We start from the raw sequence: 22,251 nt of genomic DNA, 5'->3' as shown, positions 1-22,251 counted from the left end.
CAAATGGAGTAATGCTAAACTGTCTCAATTTTTGTCAACCGTAAGACAACCAATGCTCCTCTTCCTCTACAATTTCTTGAAAATTATAGCACCAATTTCGAGTCATTCAAAAACCAGGTCTGTAAGACACTGGATAAAATGTATGAAGCCAACAAGAACAACCATACTAGATTTCAGAGATAATCACAAATCCTCATCCTAACTGTTAAGTTTGTTAGCTTGAAACTTCAGGGCACCAATACCTCCCAGAATTGTTGGGATACTTTAAAAGCAGTTTCTCGGCCGGGCGTGGTGGCTCACGCCTGTAATCCCAGCACTTGGGGAGGCTGAGGCAGGCGGATCACCTGAGGTCGGGAGTTCGAGACCAGCCTGACCAACATGGAGAAACCCTGTCTCTACTAAAAATACAAAATTAGTTGGGTGTGGTGGCACATTCCTGTAATCTCAGCTACTTGGGAGGCTGAGGCAGGAGAATTGCCTGAACCCAGGAGGCGGAGGTTGCAGTGAGCGGAGATCGGGCCATTGCACTCCATCTTGGGCAATGGGGTGGGGAGGGGAGCAGAGTTTCTCAACCAAGACGCTATTGGATTTGGGGGCTGGATAAGTCTTAGTTGCGGGGGGCTGTCTTGTCCATTGCAGGATGTTGAGCAGCATAACTGGCCTCTACCCACTACTAGTAGCACCCACTCCCCACTTGCAACAACCAAAAATGTCCCATACATTGCCAAATGTCCCCAGGGGTTCGGGGGTGCAAAATCACCTCCAACTGAGAGTACTATTGCTTTAAAGAGACGGCAATAATGAAAACATTAAAGCATCAAAGCACTTTAGAACAGGAAGGGATTTTAAGGAGCCTGAGAACCAGTGATTCTCAAACTTTGCTAGCGATCAGCCTCCCTGGGGAGTATGTTAAAATGCGGCACCTGGACCTCACCCCAGACCTATCAATAGAGTCAAGTGTTGGGTTTTGCCCCAGCACCAACATCCTCATTCTACAGCTAAGTTAACGTCAGCCAGAGAGGGAAAATGCCTTGCTCAAGGTCACAGGGCGCGTTAGAACCTGGACTCCAAAACCAACCAAGCCCTTCCTTACAACAAGGAGGGCGTGCTATTCTTACGTCTTTGAGGCAGTAGAACCTAAAAATGGTTAAGACGGTGCATTCCGGAGCCAGCCGGCCCGAGTTAAAATCCCGACTTGGCATTTATCAGCGGGGCGGCCTCGCACAAGGCACGTAGCCTCTGAGGACTTCAGTTTCCTTCTCTGTCCAGTGGAAAAGTAACAGTACCTACCCTCCAGCGTTATTGGAAAGGTGAAGAGACAAGATATTAAAAAGCCCGTGGCACAGTAAGCACTCGATACGTGTCCTATTATTAGGACTGTCCCACACCTGCAAAGTGGAAGGGGTCTGGGGATCCCGGGGACAGAGGGCTGGAAATGGGCTCAGGGAGGCGAAACGACCCCCGATTCCCCGAAGTCCCCATCAGGAGTCGGACCCCCGCCCCGCCCCTCACCTGGCCCTGCAACTCCTTCTCGAGCTGCCGGTAGTCGTTTTTCCACACTAGGAGGTGCAGGGGGTAGTGGTCGCTGGCGTCGCAGGCCGAGGACATGGCGAGGAGGCCGTAACCGGGTTCTCGCCGCCCGCCAGCCCCAAGTCTCGGCCCTGGCGGGGTCTCCCGCGCCCGCCCGCCTGCCCTGAGGCCGGCCAGCAAGCAAGCGAAGGGCGCGTTATGCTGCCGGCCGGCTGAGCCGGTCGGGTGCGGGGCGCGCGGGAGGTCAGGGGTCGCGGGCCGGCTCAGTGACCAGGTCGGCCGCGCCCACCCCGCGCCCCGCGGCGTTCCCGCCCGCGCTGACAGCTCGCGGACCGACTTCTGCGGACCTAACTGCCCCAAACAGGGAAGTGCGGGGAGCGAACCACCGCATGCCGCGGCGGGGGTAGGCGACCTCGGGCACCGGGTCCGAGGTCCGCGCCATTGCACCCACCTCCAGCTCACACCGAGAAACCCAGTGCAGAGCACAGAGCAGAGCTGCGCCTCATTCTCTTGGCCAAAGATCTCCACACGGAAAGTTCTGTCTACCTGTCTCCAGCTTCTTTCCCCCTGCTCCAGCGACCCCATGTGGTTCGGTCCACAACTGGGCCTCTTCCATTGGCTCTACAGTCAGGGGGTGACAACTGAGCCCCAGACCAAACCATTCCAGCTGCCGACACACTTGCAGCCTTTTTGGAGCAGGGCCGATGCTTCCACGATGGGTCAAAAGCCATTTTGGAAGTGGGCAACACCGGATAATTTTTGAAGGAGGAACTCTAAACCCTGGCGAAGTGGCTTCAAATACAGTATTTGCATAAAAGGGGATATTTCTACTTCATGATTTCTCAACCTCGGCACATACTGAACTGGGCAGTTTTTGTGTGGGGTTGTCCGGTCCTTTGTAGGATGCTGAGCGGTTTCCCTGGTCTTTCTCCCCACTCAATGCCAGTAGCACTCCCCAAAACATGTCTCTCCAGATATTGCCAAATGTCGCCTCGGGGAGAAAAATCGTCCTCAGTTGAAAACCGCTTCTATTTGAACTCCGAACCAGGTTATGATTCAATGGCTACCTATGGTGGTGATTTAGTCCGTGTATGAGTGTCATTTTTAAGCTAGCTTTTTGGATTTGAGGTTATGGCTGAAAGGATTGATAAATAATACACATATTTGACCACAGTCTGCGAATGTGAAGTTTATTCTTTGTGTTTCAGGCACTATGCCTCCTTGACTCAATGAAGAACCAAAACAACTTACAGCTAGCTACTCATGGGCTTGAACTTTCTGCTGCTGCTTCAGCTCAGCTGTCTACAACTAGACCACATAGCAGGGTGAAGCTATTTAATGCAGTGTGAAAACATTCCCTCTGCCCTCTGAGCATATGCACATCCAGCTCTTCAGATGCCTGCAACACAGCTGTTCAAGAATCCCAACCTAATCCATTCTCCACAGATGTGGAGCCCAGATTTGTGAGTTGTTAAACCAAAACAGGATGCAGGAGCACCAGGATGGCACCCGGAGACTCTAACCGAGGAATGCGTGGGAATTCTGTGATTATTCCTACATCACACATTTATCACACTGTAGAGATGAACTCAAGACCAGTGCTTTGAGGCCTCTTCCAGCACTTCTCATTCTTTCAGATGCCTTTTGCAACTTAATGTTCTTCTTCATCTTCCCATGTTTTTTGAAAATCTCCCTATCTCATTAATCAGAAAACCCCACAATGACAGGAACCACATCGTTTTGCTTACCAGAGTATCTAAAACCAAAATAGTACCTGGCTCACAACAGGCATTCAATATTTGCGGAATGGAGATCATAGTTGTGTTTATATGTAAGACAGACAATAAGTAATCATTGGTATTAGGGCCACATCTCCTTTCTCCTTCACACTGATTCACCTCATTTCATTGTGTTTATCTCACACTTTTCTGTAAATTATCCCAGGTTAGCTATTCTTAGTCTCAAATTCCACGCATATGAAGAAAAACAGTAATTAGAAAATAATAGCAATATCCATAATTATGGGAGCTACTATTTACTGAGGGGTTACTATCCAGCAGGTATATCACATTTTTCCCATAATTTATTCCATCTGTCCTTAGCAAAAATGAATGTTTAACTTTGCTGGTCACATACAAGTTTTGTTGCATATTCTTCTTCCTCTTTTTCTTTCTTTCCCTCTCTCTCTTCTCCTTCATTTTCATCTGGCAACCCTTTAAAAATGTAAAAATCATTCTTAAGTAGCAAGCCATACAAAAACAAATCATGGACTAGAAGTAAACAATGCATTATCTTAATTTTGAAGATGAGATTAAAACTGAAGCCTAAATAAGGAATCATCTAATATATTCTTTTTTGTTATTTTTGTTGTCGTTGTTGTTTTTGAGACAGTCTCACTCTGTCGTCCAGGCTGGAGTGCGGTGACGTGATCTCTGCTCACTGCAACCTCCACCTCCCAGGCTCAAGCGATTCTCACGCCTCAGCCTCCTGAGTATCTGAGATTACAGGCATGCGCCACCACGCCCGGCCAATCTTTTTTTTTTTTTTTTTTTTTTTTTTTTTTTGAGACAGAATGGAGTGCAATGGCATCATCTCGGCTCACTGCAACCTCCACCCCCTGGGTTCAAGCTCCTGCCTCCACCTCCCAAGTAGCTGGGATTACAGGCACCTGCCACTGTGCCTGGCTAATTTTTGTATTTTTAGTAGAGACGGGGTTTCACCATCTCGGCCAGGCTGGTCTTGAACTTCTGACCTCGTGATCCACCCGCCTCGGCCTCAGAAAGTGCTGGGATTACAGGCGTTTGAGTCACCGTGCCCGGCCAATTTTTGTATTTTTAGTAGAGATGGGGTTTCACTATGTTGCCTAGGCTGGTCTCCAACTCCTGCCTCAAGTGATCCGCCTGCCTCAGCCTTCCAAAGTGTTGAGATTACAAAAGTGAGCCACCGCGCCCAGCCTGGAATCATATAATATACTCTTATTTTACTTTATCTACCTCAGTAAAATGCAAGCTTCATAAGGACTAGGAATTCAGTCTTTGCTCACTGCTGTTTCTCCAGTGGCTGGGACATTGTATAAAACATGGTAAGTACTCGATAAATATTTTTTTTTTTTTTTTTTTTTTTTTTTTTTGAGGCGGAGTCTCGCTCTGTCGCCCAGGCTGGAGTGCAGTGGCCGGATCTCGGCTCACTGCAAGCTCCGCCTCCCGGATTTACGCCATTCTCCTGCCTCAGCCTCCTGAGTAGCTGGGACTACAGGCGCCCGCCACCTCGCCCGGCTAGTTTTTTGTATTTTTTAGTAGAGACGGGGTTTCACTGTGTTAGCCAGGATGGTCTCGATCTCCTGACCTCGTGATCCGCCCGTCTCGGCCTCCCAAAGTGCTGGGATTACAGGCTTGAGCCACCGCGCCCGGCCGATAAATATTTGTTGAATAAAGGAATGAATCAATGAACTTGACCATTGATTGCCTCAGGAAGGTTGTGGCTGCAGGGTTCTCATCACAAGATATTGCTGCTTCCCCTGGTATTAATCAGTTGGGACGAGGGGAATCTCTGCCAGAGAGGGAGATCCAAATTCAATATTTAAAGGTAGGACAGATGATGCTCCAGCTGTCTCCTGCCCTCACTCAAGATGGCGACAAGGCAGCGTGCCCTTTCCGGTCACATGACCTGACACTCGCAGAAGGGCGCCTCCCCGCGCTTGCGTGCTATGCCAAGGCTGCAAGGCACTGAGGGGAGAGGCGCCGCCGTCAGCGCCGCCGCCGCTGGGACCCGTTAGAGCGGAAGCGCCGCCGCCGCCGCCTTTGCTGTCCCCGGGCCTCTACTTCCCTGCAGGTGGGAGGCGGGAGCCATGTCGAAACGGCTCCGGAGCAGCGAGGTGTGCGCTGACTGCAGCGGGCCGGGTGAGTCGCACCGGCCGGGCCCGCTCCCCTCTGCTTTCCTGGCCCGGACCCCTACCCCGGGGCCGCCCACTCAGGTCAGGCGGCATCCTGCGGTCAAGCGTCCGCAGCCCGCTACTAGGGTCTCAACGAAGAGGTCCCGGGGCGGCCTTGGGGCAGGACGTGTCCCGGGCCTGTCAGAGCCTGGCGGGCAGGGGGCCGCCGCCCTCCCAGTACCTCGCGGCCCTCCCTTTCCTCTCGTTCCCTCTAGTTCCCTCCCGTTCCCTCCGTCCCAGGCCAGCTGGGGAGGTGACGGGGGCCAGGGCTGCTCCCCCAACAGGAAGGGGCTTGGGCAATACACAGGAAAGCCAATTACAGAAGTAAAATGCGAGCGTCCTCCCGGCTGCAGCCTCCAGAGGCTGCAGGTGTCACCTCCCACTAGACCCTCTCTCCGCCTGGGTGCCCTGCCCGGGGAGGATGACACTCCCTGAGTCTCGCCAGAGGGTCCCCGTAGATGACTTCCCCGCTCCTGACATCCGACAGCTACTCTGTCGGGGAGAATTGCCAGTAGATGGGGTCTTCCAGACACAACCAGCACTTAGGAGGCAGTGCGTGTCTCAGGTTTGAGGATCTGAATGGCCTGGGTTCAAACTAGATTTTGCTTCTGGGTGACCTTGGGCTGGTGACTTCACTTGGTCACTTGGCTTGATTTCCTCATTTTTTTCGATGAGGATAATCGGGAGTATCACGCTCAGTGGTGAGGAGGATTCAATGAATACTCGTAGGATCATATCATCTAAGGCTTTTCTTTTTTGCGTTATGCTGTCTACAATAGAACACTTGCAGTCCCTTAAAGCTAGAATTGACTATCTAAATCATACGTTGATTACAACTGAAACAAACGCAAAATCACCAGCAATATAGGGGCATTGAAACGCTAAACCATTCCTTCATAATGATGCATAACTGTTCATACATAATATTCACATTTAGAGATCAAGCGGATCTCAGCAATTGCAACTGAATTGTCAGGTCTCTGGATAGATTATTACATGCTGTTTTAGGTGCTTGGATATATTGGCTTTGAGTTAATTCGAAGGTAACATGGCTTTCTTGGCACAATAGTGTCCGATAAACAATCTTAATCAAATCATTGAACACCACTGGCTTTGCAACTGTTCTGATCTTCAGCTTGTCATTTGGAAGTGAAGACTGATTGTAAATAGAACTGTGATAACTCAAACCTCATGTGGTGGTTTTAATGGCTGGTACAGTGCAGGTGTTACCAGTTTCCTTTGAAGATAGGGAGGGGGTGTGGAGGAGTTTAAAAAGAAGCGTTTTCTAAACCAAGTTAGTGTGAGTTATACAAACTCAAACTCCATCGTTTTCTCTAAAAATGTTATTTGTTCCACTTCCTTATTTTCTTGCCTGTTTTCAGTCGAACTTTCTGTGATGTGTTTGATTCACATGTGTCCAGCTTCTAACTTCCTCTTGGAATGCATATTGTTTTGCTTCTTGATGGGGTACGGGGCAAAGCAAAATTGTTCCTCCATTGCCATCCTAAATATACTTTTGCAGCATTTTGTGCATTTCAGAACATTTTCTCTTCCATTGTATCGCTTTAGTTGTTGTCTCATACGCCTGATCTGCAGAGACTTGAGTCACTTCCTTCCTGTTTTGAATATAAGTAGGCTACCTTGAAATATTCTGTGAAATTGAGCAGCCTGGAATTTGTGCTGCCTTTTCTGCAAAACCCTACTGAGAGAATTACCTGTAGGGTTAGGGACCCCTTTGAGATTCTGATGAATGCTAAGGCCTTCTCCCCTAAAATGCACGTGAACGAATTTACCTAAGATTTGTCTAGGGGAGTCACGGACATTTTTGAAGTTCATTTGTGGTGTCCCTGGAGCCCAGGCATAAAGCCTCCAGATGAACTTAAAGGGTTTTACCCAATCTCATTCATACAAACTTATTTTTATTTTACCACGTTATCATTCTAATATTCTTTCCATGGGATTCGGATCCAGGATGCTAAAGTGGTTAGTCGAATACTTGTCTTAATTAATATGTGTTAAATACTTGCTAAAAAAAGAATAGTGCAAATCCTCTGAATGATAAGTGAAAACCAAAGGTATGCTTCAAAACAGTCTTTTTTTTTTGGCCATTAGTGACAGTACTATACCGCAGGAAGCAGTGTTGTTATGCATCTTTGTAGAGCTCCTTCATCTGGACATTTCCAATCTCTGCTTTTTAGGATGATATAGTAATAGTGACAGTTATAATAAATTGAATTATTTTGATTCTATTTTATGCAAACATTTAACCATGATCACTTCTTAAATATTCTATTTTTTTGTGTGTTTGTTTGTTTTTTTAATGAATCTGGTTCGTTTCAAATACATCACACTCTGAGTTCAATTACTTGACAACTCCATGGAGATTTTCAATACAGTAGTATAGTGGTCACATGAAATGTTCAATGTTTTAAATATTTCCCATCAAAAACTTTTTCCAGTGATCGTGAATTTCACATCTAGAAAATATCTGAATTACTGAGAAAATAATTTAGAAAAGATATAACAGCTAACGTTACTACTTTACTATGTGTGAGGTACCTCACTGATTCTCTATATCCTCACTATCCTGAGATATGTTATTATTCTCATTTGAGCCATGGTGAAAACACTCAAAGAAGTAGCTTGTCTGAGATCACTGTGCAAGAAGTGGCAGAGTTGGGGTTCAAACCCTGAATTGCTTGTCTCTAGAGCCAACCCTCTTAACCACCATAGTCACTGGCTCCCAGGATTTGTCTTTGATTGAAAGCCCATAACTTTTCATTATATGGTTTGAATGGGTTTGAATAAACTTAAAAAATGGTAAAGATGGTGTACATGCATTTTAGAGATTTTTGTGGACATTGAAGAATTTTTAAATGTAACCCTTTGACTAGGCAGCTTAAGTGGCACCTATTGTCACCCCATTGTGAGTCTGATGAAATGTAGGTCTTTCTTTGAGGTTTCAAAGTATTCAGTTTACTTACCCAGATCCATCCTTCTTGCCAAGCATGAAATTATCCCTTGTTTCCAAGGGCATCTAATGAAGCTCTATGATTTTAAAGGGAAGAAAGTATTATACACACACTAAAAATATTACTCATTTTTATTTTACATCTTTGCCTCTGTGAAGCTGCTGTTATTGCAACTTCTTTTTTTTTCAGATTAGTTGCAGGATTGGACTTGGTAGTTTATGTAAAACAAGTAATTGGCTGGGCACGGTGGCTCACACCTGTAATCCCAGCACTTTGGGAGGCCGAGACGAGTGGATCACCTGAGGTCAGGAGTTTGAGACCAGCCTGGCCAACATGGTGAAACCTCGTCTGTACTAAAAATAACCAAAATTAGCTGAGCTGGTGGCACATGCGTGTAATTCCAGCTACTCGGGAGGCTGAGGCAGGAGAATCGTTTGAACCCTGGAGGCAGAAGTTGCAGTGAGCCGAGATTGCGCCACTGCACTCCATCCTACGGGACGGAGTGAGACTGTCTCAAAAAAAAAAAAAAAAAATTTGATGGACATCATAGAACATTTCCTAATGGAAGAGGCCAGGTTTCCCTGTTCTCAGAACCATAGCAGCTGAGTGATTTTATGATTCTGTAACTCGCAGCTTTCTGCTAAGCATATTGGCATCTTGATTCATAGCAGTGAATTAGGACAGCAGTCTTTACACCATTTACTGCAGAAAATGCTATCTGCATAATTCACTGTGAAAATTATATTATCTTGGCCGGGTGCAGTGGCTCACGCCTGTAATCTCAGCACTTTGGGAGGCCGAGGTGGGCAGATCACCTGACGTCAGGAGTTTGAGACCAACCTGACCAACACGATGAATCCCCCCATCTCTGCTAAAAATACAAAAATTAGCTGGGCATGGTGGTGCATGCCTGTAATCCCAGCTACTTGGGAGGCTGAGGCAGGAGAATCGCTTGAACCTGGGAGAGAGAGGTTGCAGTGAGCCAAGATTGTGGCACTGTACTCCAGCCTGGGTGACAGAGTGAGACTCAATCTAAAAAAAAAAAAAAAAAAAAAATTGTATTATCTTGGTTTTTATGGAGATGGATCCAAAATCATTCATCAGTACCCTCTCAATTTGCTTTCTTAGCTTGAATGAAAGAGCCTGCATCTGAAATGGTAGATCCACATTAGGGCTACAAACTGTGGCCCTGAACCAGAAAGAAGATAGCTGTTTACCCAAGGCTCCCACTGATGTTTTTAGTCTCAATTAGCATTGTACCTAATCAGCCAAGGTAGGTCATATCATCCGACAAGATAACCAGCTCGATGCGTTGATGAGCATACTAAAACAAAAATGTCTCATTTTTCTGACAAAGCAAACCTCAGTCATCTTTCGCCATCTGGCGGTATAGCAACCTGCTGGTATCCCTGCCACTGAGATTTCACTCTCTTTCCAGATCCTTCCTGGGCATCAGTAAATAGGGGAACGTTTATATGTGATGAGTGCTGCAGTGTCCATCGGAGTCTAGGGCGCCATATCTCCCAAGTGAGACATCTGAAACACACACCATGGCCTCCAACATTGCTTCAGGTAAAGGATAAGAAGAATTCTCCTGATGGTAATTTACATTTGAGGGCTCATCGTGTTAACAACTAAAATTTCTCCTGGCGTACTTCTTCCATAAGACAAAACTGTTTCATAATTGAATAGAGATGGCATGCCCATCAATGCTACTTATAAATATTATCTGTATTGAATTCATCATTTAAGATTTTTCTTCCTATTTGACATAAATCTTGTCCAAACAGCTCAATTATAGGTACATAGATGGATAGTCATTAAAATGCCTTGGTAATGTTGCACTGTTGACTTTCTAGACTGTCACTAGAAAAAAAAATTTTTTTTTTTTTTTTGAGACGGAGTCTCTGTCATCCAGGCTGGAGTGCAGTGGTGTGATCTCAGCTCACTGCAACCTCTGCCTCCAGGGTTCAAGCGATTCTCCTGCCTCAGCCTCCCGAGTAGCTGGGATTACAGGCGCCCGCCATCATGCCCGGCTAATTTTTGTATTTTTAGTAGAGAAGGGATTTCACCATGTTGGCCAGGCTGGTCTCGAACTCCTGAACTCAAGTGATCTGCACCTCAACCTCTCAAAGTGCTGGGATTACAGGCATGAGCCATCGTGCCCAGCCAGTAGTCCATCTCTTCTATGCATGATAATGAATGTTTCTGAAAGCTACTGCCTGAGAAACTTTTCTTTAATGTACTTATTCCTGAGTACCTGCTAATATTTTTAGAACATGTTTTTCTGCTTTGATAGTGGCATGGGCTGGGATTCCTCAGAAACTTCTGAAACATTTTAAGTTTTCTTAAAGTTCTGTTACTAGTCAGAGAGACCAAATTAAATTAATATGTTTTGATTGCATGTAGAATACCCTGTTAAATGGGCTCTTTGTTTTATTTGGGGTCCAATGTCATGTCACCTTTACTTCTATTTTGGGGTACACATTCTTCAAGTTCTCTTGGAACTCAAGGTTAAATGTGTGTTTTGCCTTCATTTGTCTTGATTAGACATTTCTCTGAATCTCTGACAGCTGCACATATCCCTTAAACTTGCCTGTGTGAACCAAGGAGCCAAAACAAGTGGGTTTGGATCTCTGATGTGAAAATAACTACACTGCTGTAAAAAACAGATGGGGCTGTTTTAGGAGTCATGCCTTGAAATGAAATTTGGAGATATGATTTATTACTAACTTTTGCTTAGAAGTTTCTAACAGCTTACGCTCATGTGAAAGGGGCTGTTTACTGCTCTCAGGTCTGTCTGTGTTTACAAAGCCAGATTGTATTATAGAATCTCAGTAAAGTCCAGAGATGAGTAGTTTAGAATGCCAGAGTTGACCCAAAAGCAACAATTCCCCAAATGTGGAACCACCAGTGGTATGCAAGACAGATGTAGGTAATACATGGTTTTTTTAAGTGGTTGCATTATTTTACTGTGTATAGGAAAGCTATAACTAGCACATCAAACTGTAGTTGTTTTTAAAAGTAAGTGGCTTTAAAGACAAATATTATGTGAATAATATAGACAGTACATGGGTCGTTAAGAATCTTGAAAATAGTGTTTAATTAGGTTTGGGAAACCCTGCTCTAAGGTGTCAGAGTGCTTGTCTTTCATACTGTATAAGAACAGTTCGGTCACACTTCTTTAGGTATTTAAGTATCCTACTAGTCAAAGCTGAATCCTGCATACAGATTGATCATCTTTCTCATTCTCAAATCAGAAAACAGTGATATTAATGATATTCCTAACATGAGTGTTTATAATAGACTTTGTTTACCCTGTTCAGTCACTGATCCCCATTGAATATTTGTGAAAAGAAATTAAAGTCTTATGTTGTCTGCTTGGTTTTAGATGGTTGAGACCTTGTATAATAACGGTGCTAACTCTATATGGGAGCATTCTTTGCTGGACCCTGCATCTATTATGAGTGGAAGACGTAAAGCTAATCCACAGGATAAAGTACAGTGAGTGGAATGTTTATAAATACTTTTATTTCTTCATAACAAATGGGGCCCACTGAAAGGAGTGCAGCTATTTTTGGTCAGTCTCCACAAGGGCAGCAGAGGAGGGGGTTACCCTAGTCATACATCAGGCTCTTTGCTATTAGAAATGCAGAATGGGGTGGGGCAGGACCATCTGTTTAGCATGGCCGCCCGGCAGGAGTAAGCGGCTTCCTCAGTTGGAAACCATGGCTTGGAGTCTGTAAATGTAATCAGATTTAAACGTATACTCAAATAAGAGGCGATCAGACCAGAAATCTAGGTTTGGGCACCCTTCTGCCTGTTGCCTCACCTGTAAGATGGGACTAAATGCTGCTTTCTCCCAAGGTTGCTATGTCAGTTCAGACAATTACACAGAGAAGAGGGCTACTATAAAAAGCAGGCACTCTGCCGTCCCAGCCATTATAATGACTAATGTATGTTTTCAAACTTCAGGTCTTAAACCTTGCTGAAACTTACTTGAGCATTGTTCATTTTATTCTCAAGTGGGGGATGTGGGTCACTTCCTCTTCTTTTTACAGTACAAAGAATGGGGATTGTTGTATCTGAACGAGTGAACTGTTTTCTTTTTTGTTTTTGAACCAGTCCCAATAAAGCGGAATTCATCAGAGCCAAGTATCAGATGTTAGCATTCGTCCATCGCTTGCCCTGCCGGGATGACGATAGTGTGACTGCCAAAGATCTTAGCAAGGTGGGTCACACCTTTTAAAATTCCTAAAAGAGCTGGCTAAGACAGCATATTGTTTTATTTGAAAAAAAAAAAAAGAAGTTTGGTTGTGGGTTTTGTTTTTGTTTTTTGTTTTTTTTTTGGAGACGGAGTCTTGCTCTGTCACCCAGACTGGAGTGCAGTGGCACAATCTCGGCTCCCTGCAGCCTCTGTCTCCCAGATTCCAGCAATTCTCCTGCCTCAGCCTCCTGGGTAGCTGGGATTACAGGTGCATGCCACCATGCCTGGCTAAGTTTTGTATTTTTAGTAGAGATGGGGTTTTACCATGTTGGCCAGGCTGGTCTCGAACTCCTGAGCTCAGGTGATCTGCCTGCCTCGGCCTCCCAAAGTGTTGGGATTGCAGGTGTGAGCCACCGCACCCGGCCAGGGTTTTTTGGTGTTTTGTTTTGTTTTTGTTTTTTTGAGACAGGGTCTTGCTGTGTTGCCCAGGCTGGAGTGCAGTGGTGCAATCACGGTTCACTGCAGCCTTGACCATCTAGGCTCTAGCAGTCCTCCCACATCAGCCTCCCGAGTAGCTGGAACTACAGGCGCATTACCATGCCCAGCTAATATTTTTTATTTTTTGTAGAGACAGGTTCTTGCTGTGTTGCCCAGGCTGCAAAAAGTTTTTAAAGTAAGAAAAACAAAAACTAAGTTCTGCACATTAAGTAATGAATAGCTTTTTTTCCCAATTGGGTTCATCTTTAATCTGAATTCAAATGGCAGCCATTCATGTAGTGGAGGCACAGGGCAAAGAGGAAAAGTAAGTCTCTAGAAGGCTATTTGTGTTTTTCCAATATGGCTTTTAAATTATATTTTGATAAGTTTTTTGTTTGTTTAACTTTGAAATAGGAACCATCTCAGAGTTGTTTCTAGAAGGGACTAGAAAGTTTATAGGACAATTGTTTCTTTTTAATAAGGACTAGAAAAAGTACTAAAGGAAGGGGACTTACTTCTTCAGGTTTCCAGGCTGAACAATGAGTATGATCTTCGGAAAGCAATGTGTGACTCACAAAGCTATAGTTCACAGAATGGTTTATCATACTTGTAAAACGAGTGAGGTGGTTTTCTTTATGTGGGCCTTCGCATGTTTTTGAGAGATGCTGTAAGAAGTGTGCATATTTATTTTCAAAGCACTGCCTTGGATAAATGCTTACTCACACAGAGCTTGAGGACTTACTATTCATAATTTTTTTTATTACTTTTTGGCCGGGTGCGATGGTTCACGCCTGTAATCCCAGCACTTTGGGAGACTGAGACCGGCAGATCACTTGAGCTCAGGAGTTCGAGACCAGCCTGGGCAACATGGCAAAACCCCGTCTCTACAAAAAATAACAACAATTAGCCGGGTATGGTGGCACGTGCCTGTAGTCCCAGCTACCCGGGAGCCTGAGGTGGGAGAATGACTTGAGCCCAGGAGGTAGAGGTTGCAGTAAGCTGAGATTATACCACGACACTCCAGCCTGGACGACAGAGCAAGACCCTGTTTCAAAAAAAGAAAACTTTTTCTGCATTTATTGAGATGATCATGTGGTTTTTGCTTTTGCTTCTATTTATGTGGCAAATTACATTTATTGATTTGTGTATGTTGAACCAGCCTTGAATCTCAGCAAAAAAGCCTACTTGATCATGGTAGATTAATTTTTTTTTTTTTTTTTTTTTGGAGACGGAGTGTTACCCTGTTGTCTGGGTTGAAGTACAATGGCGCGATCTCGGCTCACTGTAACCTCGGTCTCCCAGGTTCAAGTGATTCTCCTGCCTCGGCCGCCCAAGTAGCTGGGATTACAGGCGTGTGCCACCAGTCCTGGCTAATCTTTTGTTTGTTTTTTTTTCTTTGAGACGGAGTCTTGCTCTGTCACCCAGGCTGGAGTGCAGTGGCGCAATCTTGGCTCATTGCAAGCTCTGCCTCCCGGGTTCACGCCATTCTCCTGCCTCAGCCTCCCGAGTAGCTGGAACTACAGGCATCGGCCACCATGCCCAGCTAATTTTTTTGTATTTTTAGTAGAGACGGGGTTTCACCGTGTTAGCCAGGATGGTCTTGATCTCCTGACCTCATGATCCACCCGCCTTGGCCTCCCAAAGTGCTGGGATTACAGGTGTGAACCACCACACCTGGCCATTTTTTGTATCTTTAGTAGAGACGGGGTTTTGCCATGTTGGCCTGGCTGGTCTCAAACTCCTGACCTCGTGATCCGCCTGTCTCAGCTGCCCAAAGTGCTGGGACTACAGGCGTGAGCCACTGCGCCCAGCCACGGTGGATTAACTTTTGATGTGCTGCTGGATTCGGTTTGCTAATATTTTATTGAGAGTTTTTTTAAAAAAATCTGTGTTCATCATGGATTTTGGCCTGAAGTTTTCCTTTTTTGTTGTGTCTCTGCCTGATTTTGGTATCAGGCTGATGTTGGCTTCACAGAATGAGTTAGGGAGGAGCCTCTCCTCTTTGATTGTTTGGAATAATTTCAGTAGGATGTTAGTTCTTCTTTGTATGTCTAGTAGAATTTGGCTGAGAATCTCTTGAACTGGGGAGATGAAGGTTGCAGTGAGCCGAGATCATGCCACAGCACTCCAGCCTGAATGACAGAGTCTCACTCTATTGCCCAGGCTAGAGTGTAGTGGCATAATCATGGCTGACTGCACCCTCAACCTCCCCAGGCTCAAATGATTCTCCCATCTCAGCCTCTCAAGTGGCTGGGATCACAGGCATGTGCCACCAAGCCTGACTAATTTGTGTGTGTGTGTGTGTATGTGTGTGTGTGTTTGTGTGTTTTGTTTTTTGTTTTTTTGAGATGGAGTCTCACTGTGTCACCCAGGCTGGAGTGCAGTGGCACGATCTCGGCTCACTGCAATTTCCACCTCCTGGGTTTAAACTATTCTCCTGCCTCAGCATCCTGAATAGCTTGGATTACAGGTGCCCGCCACCACACCTGGCTAATTTTTTTTTGTATTTTTAGTAGAGACGGGGTTTCGCCATGTTGGCCAGGCCGGTGTTGAACTCCTGACCTCAAGTGAACTACCCCCCTCAGCCTCCCAAAGTGCTGGGATTACAGGCATGAGCCACCACGCCCGGCCAATTTTTGTCTTTTTTTGAGAGATGGGGTTTCACCCTGTTGTCCAGACTGGTCTCAAATTCTTCATCTTAAGCAGTCTGCCTGCCTTGGCCTCCCAAAGTGCTGGGATTACAGGTGTGAGCCACTGTATCCGGCCTTTTTTTTCCCCCCCCTTTTTTAATCCCCAGCAGAATCTGGCTGAAGAATTCAGAATTTGAAATTTTGCATAGAAATGCATACACTTGCTACTTCCATTGGTTAATAAGACTTGGTATGTGTTGGTTTTTTTTTTCTTACCATAGTTTTAAAAAATTAGGCACAGTGGCACATGCCTGTAATACTAGCTGCTTGGGAGGCTGAGGTGGAAGGGTTGCTTGAGCCGAGGAGTTCAGTCCTGCCTGGGCAACATAATGTGACCCTGTGTTTAAAAAACAAACAAACAAACATAACTATTTAAAAACTTAAACAAGACTTAGAAGAAATAGATGTTAGAGTAGATTTCTTAATTCCTGTGATAAGGGTTACTGCATCTTGGACAATTCTAGGTTAGATTTGAAAGGAAGGCAACTCATCTTCTGAATATATAAGAGCTTTTCTGCAGTAGTACAGAATTCGGTATATCACGGGCCTTTTCCTACCCTGAAATACTTTATTAAAGCATATTATACAGGCCAAGAATAATGTGGCAGAGAGGGTATTGTATAAGGCAGGATCCTGTAGCTTACACAGTATAGAATTTGAAGTCCTAAAGCCGTAATTACAGTAACAACTAATAGTAATAACCGTTATTATAGCATTTGTATTCTTTGAGCACTTTATTATATCACTAAATCCTTATAACCCTGTGAATAAGGCACAGTAGCTCATGCCTGTAATCCCAACACTTTGGGAGGCCAAGGTGGGAGAATTGCTTCAGCTCGTAAGTTCGAGACCAGCCTGGGCGACATAGTGAGACCTCATCTGTATTGAAAAATAAAAAATTAGGAGGGCGTGGTGGCCAGTGCCTGTAGTGCCAGCTATTTGGGAGGCTGAGGTGGAAGGATTGCTTGAGCCCAGCATACTGAGGCTGCAGTGAGCCATGATCACTCCACTGCACTCCAGCCTGGATGACAGAGCAAGCAAGACCCTTTCTAAAAAGAAAAATGCCACCTTTTATAAATTTTGTGGTTTTTTTTTGGACAGGGTCTTGCTCTGTCGCCCAGACTGGAGTGCAGTGGCATGATCACAGCTCACTGCAGCCTCCACTGCCCAGGCTCAAGTGATCTTCCCATCTCAGCCTCCCTAGTAGCAGGGACTACAGGCGCACATGCCACCACACCCAACTAATTTTCGTATTTTTTGTAGAGCCAGAGTCTTGCTATGTTTCCCAGGCTGGTCTCAAACCCGTGGGCTCAAGTGATCCTCCCACCTCAACCCCCCAAAATGCTGGGATTATAGGCATGAGCCACTGCATCTGGCCATTGTTGACATTTTTGAGATGAGGAAAGTGAGGTTCAGATTGCTTAAAGCTCTTTCTCTAGCCCACACAGTTTGAAGTGGGTATAGTTTGAAATTCAGGTCTGTCAGACATCAGAACCACGCAGTCACGTTTTCACACAGTCCTACCTCTCACTCAGGTTCTGGTTGTGCCACTTCTTAGACAAGTCATGCATTTGGGCAAATCAGCCTTCACAGCCCTAGTTTCCTTATCAGTAAAGTGGCCTGACCCCATCTTACAGCCCAGGGACGGTTGTGACTGGCAAAGGAGAGACTGGTCCATGCACTTTACCGAGACAAATAAAGATTATGTGTTAATGATGTAACATATATTAAAATGGTCTATCTACTGCTCTAGGACATCATTCTTTACACCTCTAACCACGATTCCTTTCTTGTTTCTGTGTTTTTCAGCAACTCCATTCAAGCGTGAGAACAGGGAATCTTGAAACCTGTTTGAGACTGTTGTCTTTAGGAGCACAAGCCAACTTCTTTCATCCTGTAAGAAAACATCAATTGCTTCAGGTATTGAAACTAAGTGAGTTGTGTTCATGTAGCTTTATTTAATGTGCTCTTTTGTCTACTTTTTATTAATGATTCTTAGGAAAAAGGAAACACCCCACTCCATGTTGCCTCCAAAGCAGGGCAGATTTTACAGGCTGAATTATTAGCAGTATATGGAGCAGACCCAGGCACACAGGATTCTAGTGGGAAAACTCCCGTTGATTATGCAAGGTAAGAGACCTAGATTCTTGCAACTTCTATCTGGAATTTTTTTGTTGGGTATGATTCCTTGTTAAGTAGCTAAGTTGTATATGTTAACATTTAACCCCTTTAAAGATTTATGTTACTTTATTTTACAGATGAAGACATTTCAAATGCATATAAGCTCAGCCTGGCAAAGTTGAGGAAGGCTAGAATCATGAACCAGTGTGCTAAACTTCCAGTCTTTTACTTGATCCTTTATAACACAGTGGTATTTGAGCTATAGTCAGATTCCAAATCAAGTATGAAGAATTACAGAATGCACTCTTCTGTTGTTTTTGCGACGGAGTCTCGCTCTGTCACCCAGGCTGGAGTGCAGTGGGGCCATCTCGGCTCACTGCAAGCTCCACCTCCTGGGTTCATGCCATTCTCCTGCCTCAGCCTCCTGAGTAGCTAGGACTACAGGCGCCCACCACCACGCCTGGCTAATTTTTTTGTATTTTTAGTAGAGACGGTTTCACCATGTTAGCCAGGATGGTCTCCATCTCCTGACCTCGTGATCCACCCGTCTCAGCCTCCCAAAGTGCTGGGATTACAGGCGTAAGCCACCGCGCCCAGCCACACTCTTCTATTTTTTAATACTCTTAGTTATTGCTTGAACTTAAAAGCAAATCTATACATAGATATGTGATTAAACAAGTATAGTAAAATGTTAATTGTAAGGTTTGGGTAGTAGACATCTAAGTGCTCACTCTAGGCTGGGCGCGGTGGCTCACACCTGTAATCCCAGCACTTTGATGGTACAAGGCAGACAGGTTACTTGAGGCCAGAAGTTCGAGACCAGCCTGACCAACATGGTGAAACTCTGTCTCTACTAAAAATACAAAAAAAAAAAAAAAAAAAAAAAAATTGGCTGGTCATGGTGGCAGGCGCCTGTAATCCCGCTACCTGGGAGGCTGAGGCAGGAGAATCACTTGAACCTGGGAGGCAGAGGTTGCCATGAGCCAAGATCACGCCACTGTACTCCAGCCTGGGTAACAGGGCGAGACTGTCTCAAAAAAAAAAAAAAAGTGCTCACTGTAAAATGCTTTAAATTTTTCTTTATTAATACCGTCCTTGAAAAATTATAGGTTAGTCTTGAATATCATTTAAATATTCAATTAAATTGGATATCAATTAAATGGCCAAAGATCAATCATCTTTCCTTCTTTTTCCAAAGTACCTTTATTAACTGTGAAGCACAATGCTCTGCTCCACAGAGGATAAAATGGGCAAATAACAAAACTCTGCCTTCCCAAAATTTACTCTCTTGGAAAAGATGATTCATGAATGCCTGAAAGAGTTCAAGGAGGCAAGACCATGTGTGATTCATTGCCAAAATAGATAATTGGTCTTAAAAAGCATATATAGGGTTTCTTCATTTTGGTCCAAATCATTTAAGAAATTTCTTCAGTTGGTCTTGAAGAATGGGTTGGATTTGAATGTGTGAAGGAGGAGCTAAAGCATTCCAGGTAAGAGGAAAGGCAGGAGTCAAGATCAGGAGGCAGGGAGGGACAAAGCGTGTTCAGCACAGCAGGAGACCTGGCTGGAAAGAACAGAGTGGGTCTGGGAATAACAGCAGGAGTACAGTATTGCACGGTGCTTCATTATTTCACACAGCGCTAAAAAAGAAAAGAGCTCAGCCAATTATGGTGTATCATCAATTATAGAGTATTTCCTGATTTCAAAGATACTAAAAAATGAAAGAATAAGATGTGACTCTCACAGATCAAAGCTGTGTGGTAGGTCGGAGGGTGTTGTGAGTGCCTTGAATGGTCGGGAGAGAAGCTGACTGAAACTATCAGGTTGGTGCAAAAATAATTGCGGTTTTTGCCATTACTTTTAAGGACAAAAACCACAAAATACACTTGATCTTGGAAGAGGGCCCTGGGTAAATAATACTTATTATCATTTACCATGGGATTTTCACACTTGTACCTTGCATATAATAATCTCAATATAATTTGTTTGAATCCTTGTTACCAAAAGGATTCTAAGCAGCTTAAATATTTCATGAATGTTGAAAGGTAAATTTAATATTTTCTGTTATGCAAATTGAAAATAAGGAGACAGAAGTAGCTACAGGCATGAGCTGTGCATTAGGTTGGCCTGTCTGTCACTGATTTGAAGTCTTTGAAGTGGTTACTAGACTGTCATCCAGAGTCAGACTGGCTGCATCGGCATCACCTAGGGGAAGGACTTTCTTCAACATACTGGGCCCTGGTCCCATCCTGTCCCCACTGATTCAGAATTTCCAAGGGTGGGGCCTGCACATGGTATATTCCTAGAAATGTGCTAGTTAATTTTTGAGAACCTCTACCCTAAACCATTGATTAATTTCATTTTTTTACTTCATTAAATTAAGTCATTCTTTATCCTTCCCTCTCATAAATCTTTGAATTTCTTATTAAGTATTCTATTTTGTGCCTTAATAAAGGAAAGGGGATAGTTCAGATGGTGAAAACAGTTTATAAAAGTGGGATGCAAAGTAGACTTCAGAAATCTACCTCCCACGACAAGGCTGATTATTCTAAAAAGCCTTGTGTGATAAACTGCTCAGGTGTCTCTCTTTGTACTTCTCCATTTTAAAGCCAGTGAATAGTGAGTAATATAAATGGTACTTTGTTTTCTCTTGGTAGGCAAGGAGGGCACCATGAGCTGGCAGAGCGCCTTGTGGAAATACAGTATGAGCTGACAGACAGACTAGCCTTCTATCTCTGTGGCAGGAAACCAGGTGAGTGGACGGAGAATGACCGCTTCACATCTCCAGTCAGGAAGGTTCTAGAAAAACAAGTCGGGACACTATTTTTTTATGACCTCCTCTACTTTAACATATCCCTGAGAAAGCTGTAAATATGGGTTCTAATTTGAAAGGATAACTACAGAATTGTCAGTTACATATAAAAGATATAAAGTTGGACAAATCTTAGATTTTTCATTTTTAAAACTTCAGCTCTAGAGAAATAACTTATTTCAAGAATCAGATTGAATAATCAAAGCAAAATTGAATGGTTACCACAGTTCTTGAACTTGGTGGGAGTAAATGCAGGAGTAAAGCAATAACCTTTGTAGTTATTTGAAAAATTCTTCCTAAGGAATGGAAAAAAAGTCCAGAAATAAACTTTGTCAAAGCCAAGTTGGCTATTTGGGATATGGAACAGGGGGTCAGCAAACTATGGTCTGTAGCCCAAATCTAGCCAGCTACTTGTTTTATTAAATGAAGTTTTGTATTGCGCCACTGCACTTCAGCCTGGGTGACAGAGTAAGACTTGTCTAAATAAATAAATAAAATAAATAAATAAATAAAGCAAGCAAGCTTTTGCCGGGTGCAATGGGTCATGCCTGTAATCCTAGCACTTTGGGAGGCCGAGGCAGGAGGATTGCTTGAGCCCAGGAATTCGAGACCAGCCTGGGCAAGAGGGGTGAGACCCTGTCTCCACAAAAAAGTTTTTTTAAAAATTAGCCAGGCATGGTGGTGCACGCCTGTAGTCCCAGCTACTTGGGAGGCTGGGACTTGAGCCCAGGAATTGAAGGTGGCAGTGATCTATGTTTGTGCCACTGCACTCCAGCCTGGGTGCAGTGACAAAGCAAGACCCCTATCTGAAAAATAAATGAATCAAGTTTTATTGCAAGAGAGCTATGCCCAATTATTTATACCTTATGTATGGCTGCTTGCACATAACAACAGCAGAGCTGAATAGGTTAAGTCATTGCAACAGGCCACAAAGCCTAAAATATTTACTATTTGGCCCTTTAGAGAAAATATTGGCCAATCCCTGATGTACAACCTTCACATATATGTATGCAGTGGTTCTCCATCCTGGTTGTACAATAGAGTTAAGAGCCTCTGGTGAAGTTTCAGTTCTGGGTGAGATGGAGTAAGCACACCCCACCGTGTCTCCTGCAGAATAGAACTAATAGATGTGGACCAAATGCTTGGAGTAGGTAGCTAAAGACTCTGAAAAATAAATCCTAGTTGGTGAATTAGGGAACTCAAAGTGCCATCAGCTGGTGGTGAGTGTCCTCTTTGTCTTACTTCTGATAGGACTTCAATAACAGCCTGAAACCTGGAAGTACATAATGAGTGCAAAAAAGCCTTTTTCTGCCAGGTGCAGTGGCTCACACCTGTAATCCCAGCACTTTGGGAGGCTGAGGTGGGCGGATCACGAGGTCAGGAGATCAAGACCATGCTGGCCAACATGGTGAAACCCTTCTCTACTAAAAACACAAAAAAATTAGCTGGATGTGGTGGCAGGCGCCTGTAATCCCAGCTACTTGGGAGGCTGAGGCAGGAGAATTGCTTGA

At 44.4% G+C, this 22,251-nt stretch overlaps 3 protein-coding genes across 23 annotated transcripts in view; 2 read left to right on the top strand and 1 right to left on the bottom strand.

Annotated features, from left to right (window-relative positions):
• Positions 1-1,871, bottom strand: part of ANKRD13A (ankyrin repeat domain 13A) — a 42,840-nt gene extending 40,969 nt beyond the window's left edge. For 2 of the 6 annotated variants that reach the window (XM_050749735.1, XM_050749737.1), the window contains exon 1: positions 1,513-1,748. In XM_050749735.1, coding sequence (XP_050605692.1) covers positions 1,513-1,608 — 96 coding nt within the window. In that variant the 5' untranslated portion in view covers positions 1,609-1,748. Of the gene's footprint in view, positions 1-1,512 lie in introns of all 6 variants that reach the window. The other 4 variants (XM_050749734.1, XM_050749731.1, XM_050749732.1 and 1 more) reach the window with 4 other exon arrangements.
• Positions 1-22,251, top strand: part of GLTP (glycolipid transfer protein) — a 201,641-nt gene that overhangs the window by 48,718 nt on the left and 130,672 nt on the right. The gene's annotated exons all lie outside the window — the stretch shown is intronic.
• GIT2 (GIT ArfGAP 2) overlaps positions 4,692-22,251 on the top strand; it is a 68,478-nt gene continuing 50,918 nt past the window's right edge. For 8 of the 16 annotated variants that reach the window (XM_050749703.1, XM_050749697.1, XM_050749706.1 and 5 more), the window contains exons 1-7: positions 5,221-5,429; positions 9,872-10,005; positions 11,825-11,937; positions 12,559-12,664; positions 17,617-17,703; positions 17,807-17,937; positions 20,586-20,680. In XM_050749703.1, coding sequence (XP_050605660.1) covers positions 5,378-5,429; positions 9,872-10,005; positions 11,825-11,937; positions 12,559-12,664; positions 17,617-17,703; positions 17,807-17,937; positions 20,586-20,680 — 718 coding nt within the window. In that variant the 5' untranslated portion in view covers positions 5,221-5,377. Of the gene's footprint in view, positions 5,116-5,220; positions 5,430-9,871; positions 10,006-11,824; positions 11,938-12,558; positions 12,665-17,616; positions 17,704-17,806; positions 17,938-20,585; positions 20,681-22,251 lie in introns of those variants that run through there. The other 8 variants (XM_050749710.1, XM_050749709.1, XM_050749707.1 and 5 more) reach the window with 4 other exon arrangements.

The sequence above is a fragment of the Macaca thibetana genome, chromosome 11 (genome assembly GCF_024542745.1).
Source record: "Macaca thibetana thibetana isolate TM-01 chromosome 11, ASM2454274v1, whole genome shotgun sequence".
NCBI lineage: Eukaryota > Metazoa > Chordata > Mammalia > Primates > Cercopithecidae > Macaca > Macaca thibetana.
Note: the sequence above shows the minus strand (reverse complement) of the source record. Positions and strands in the feature narration are given on the sequence as shown.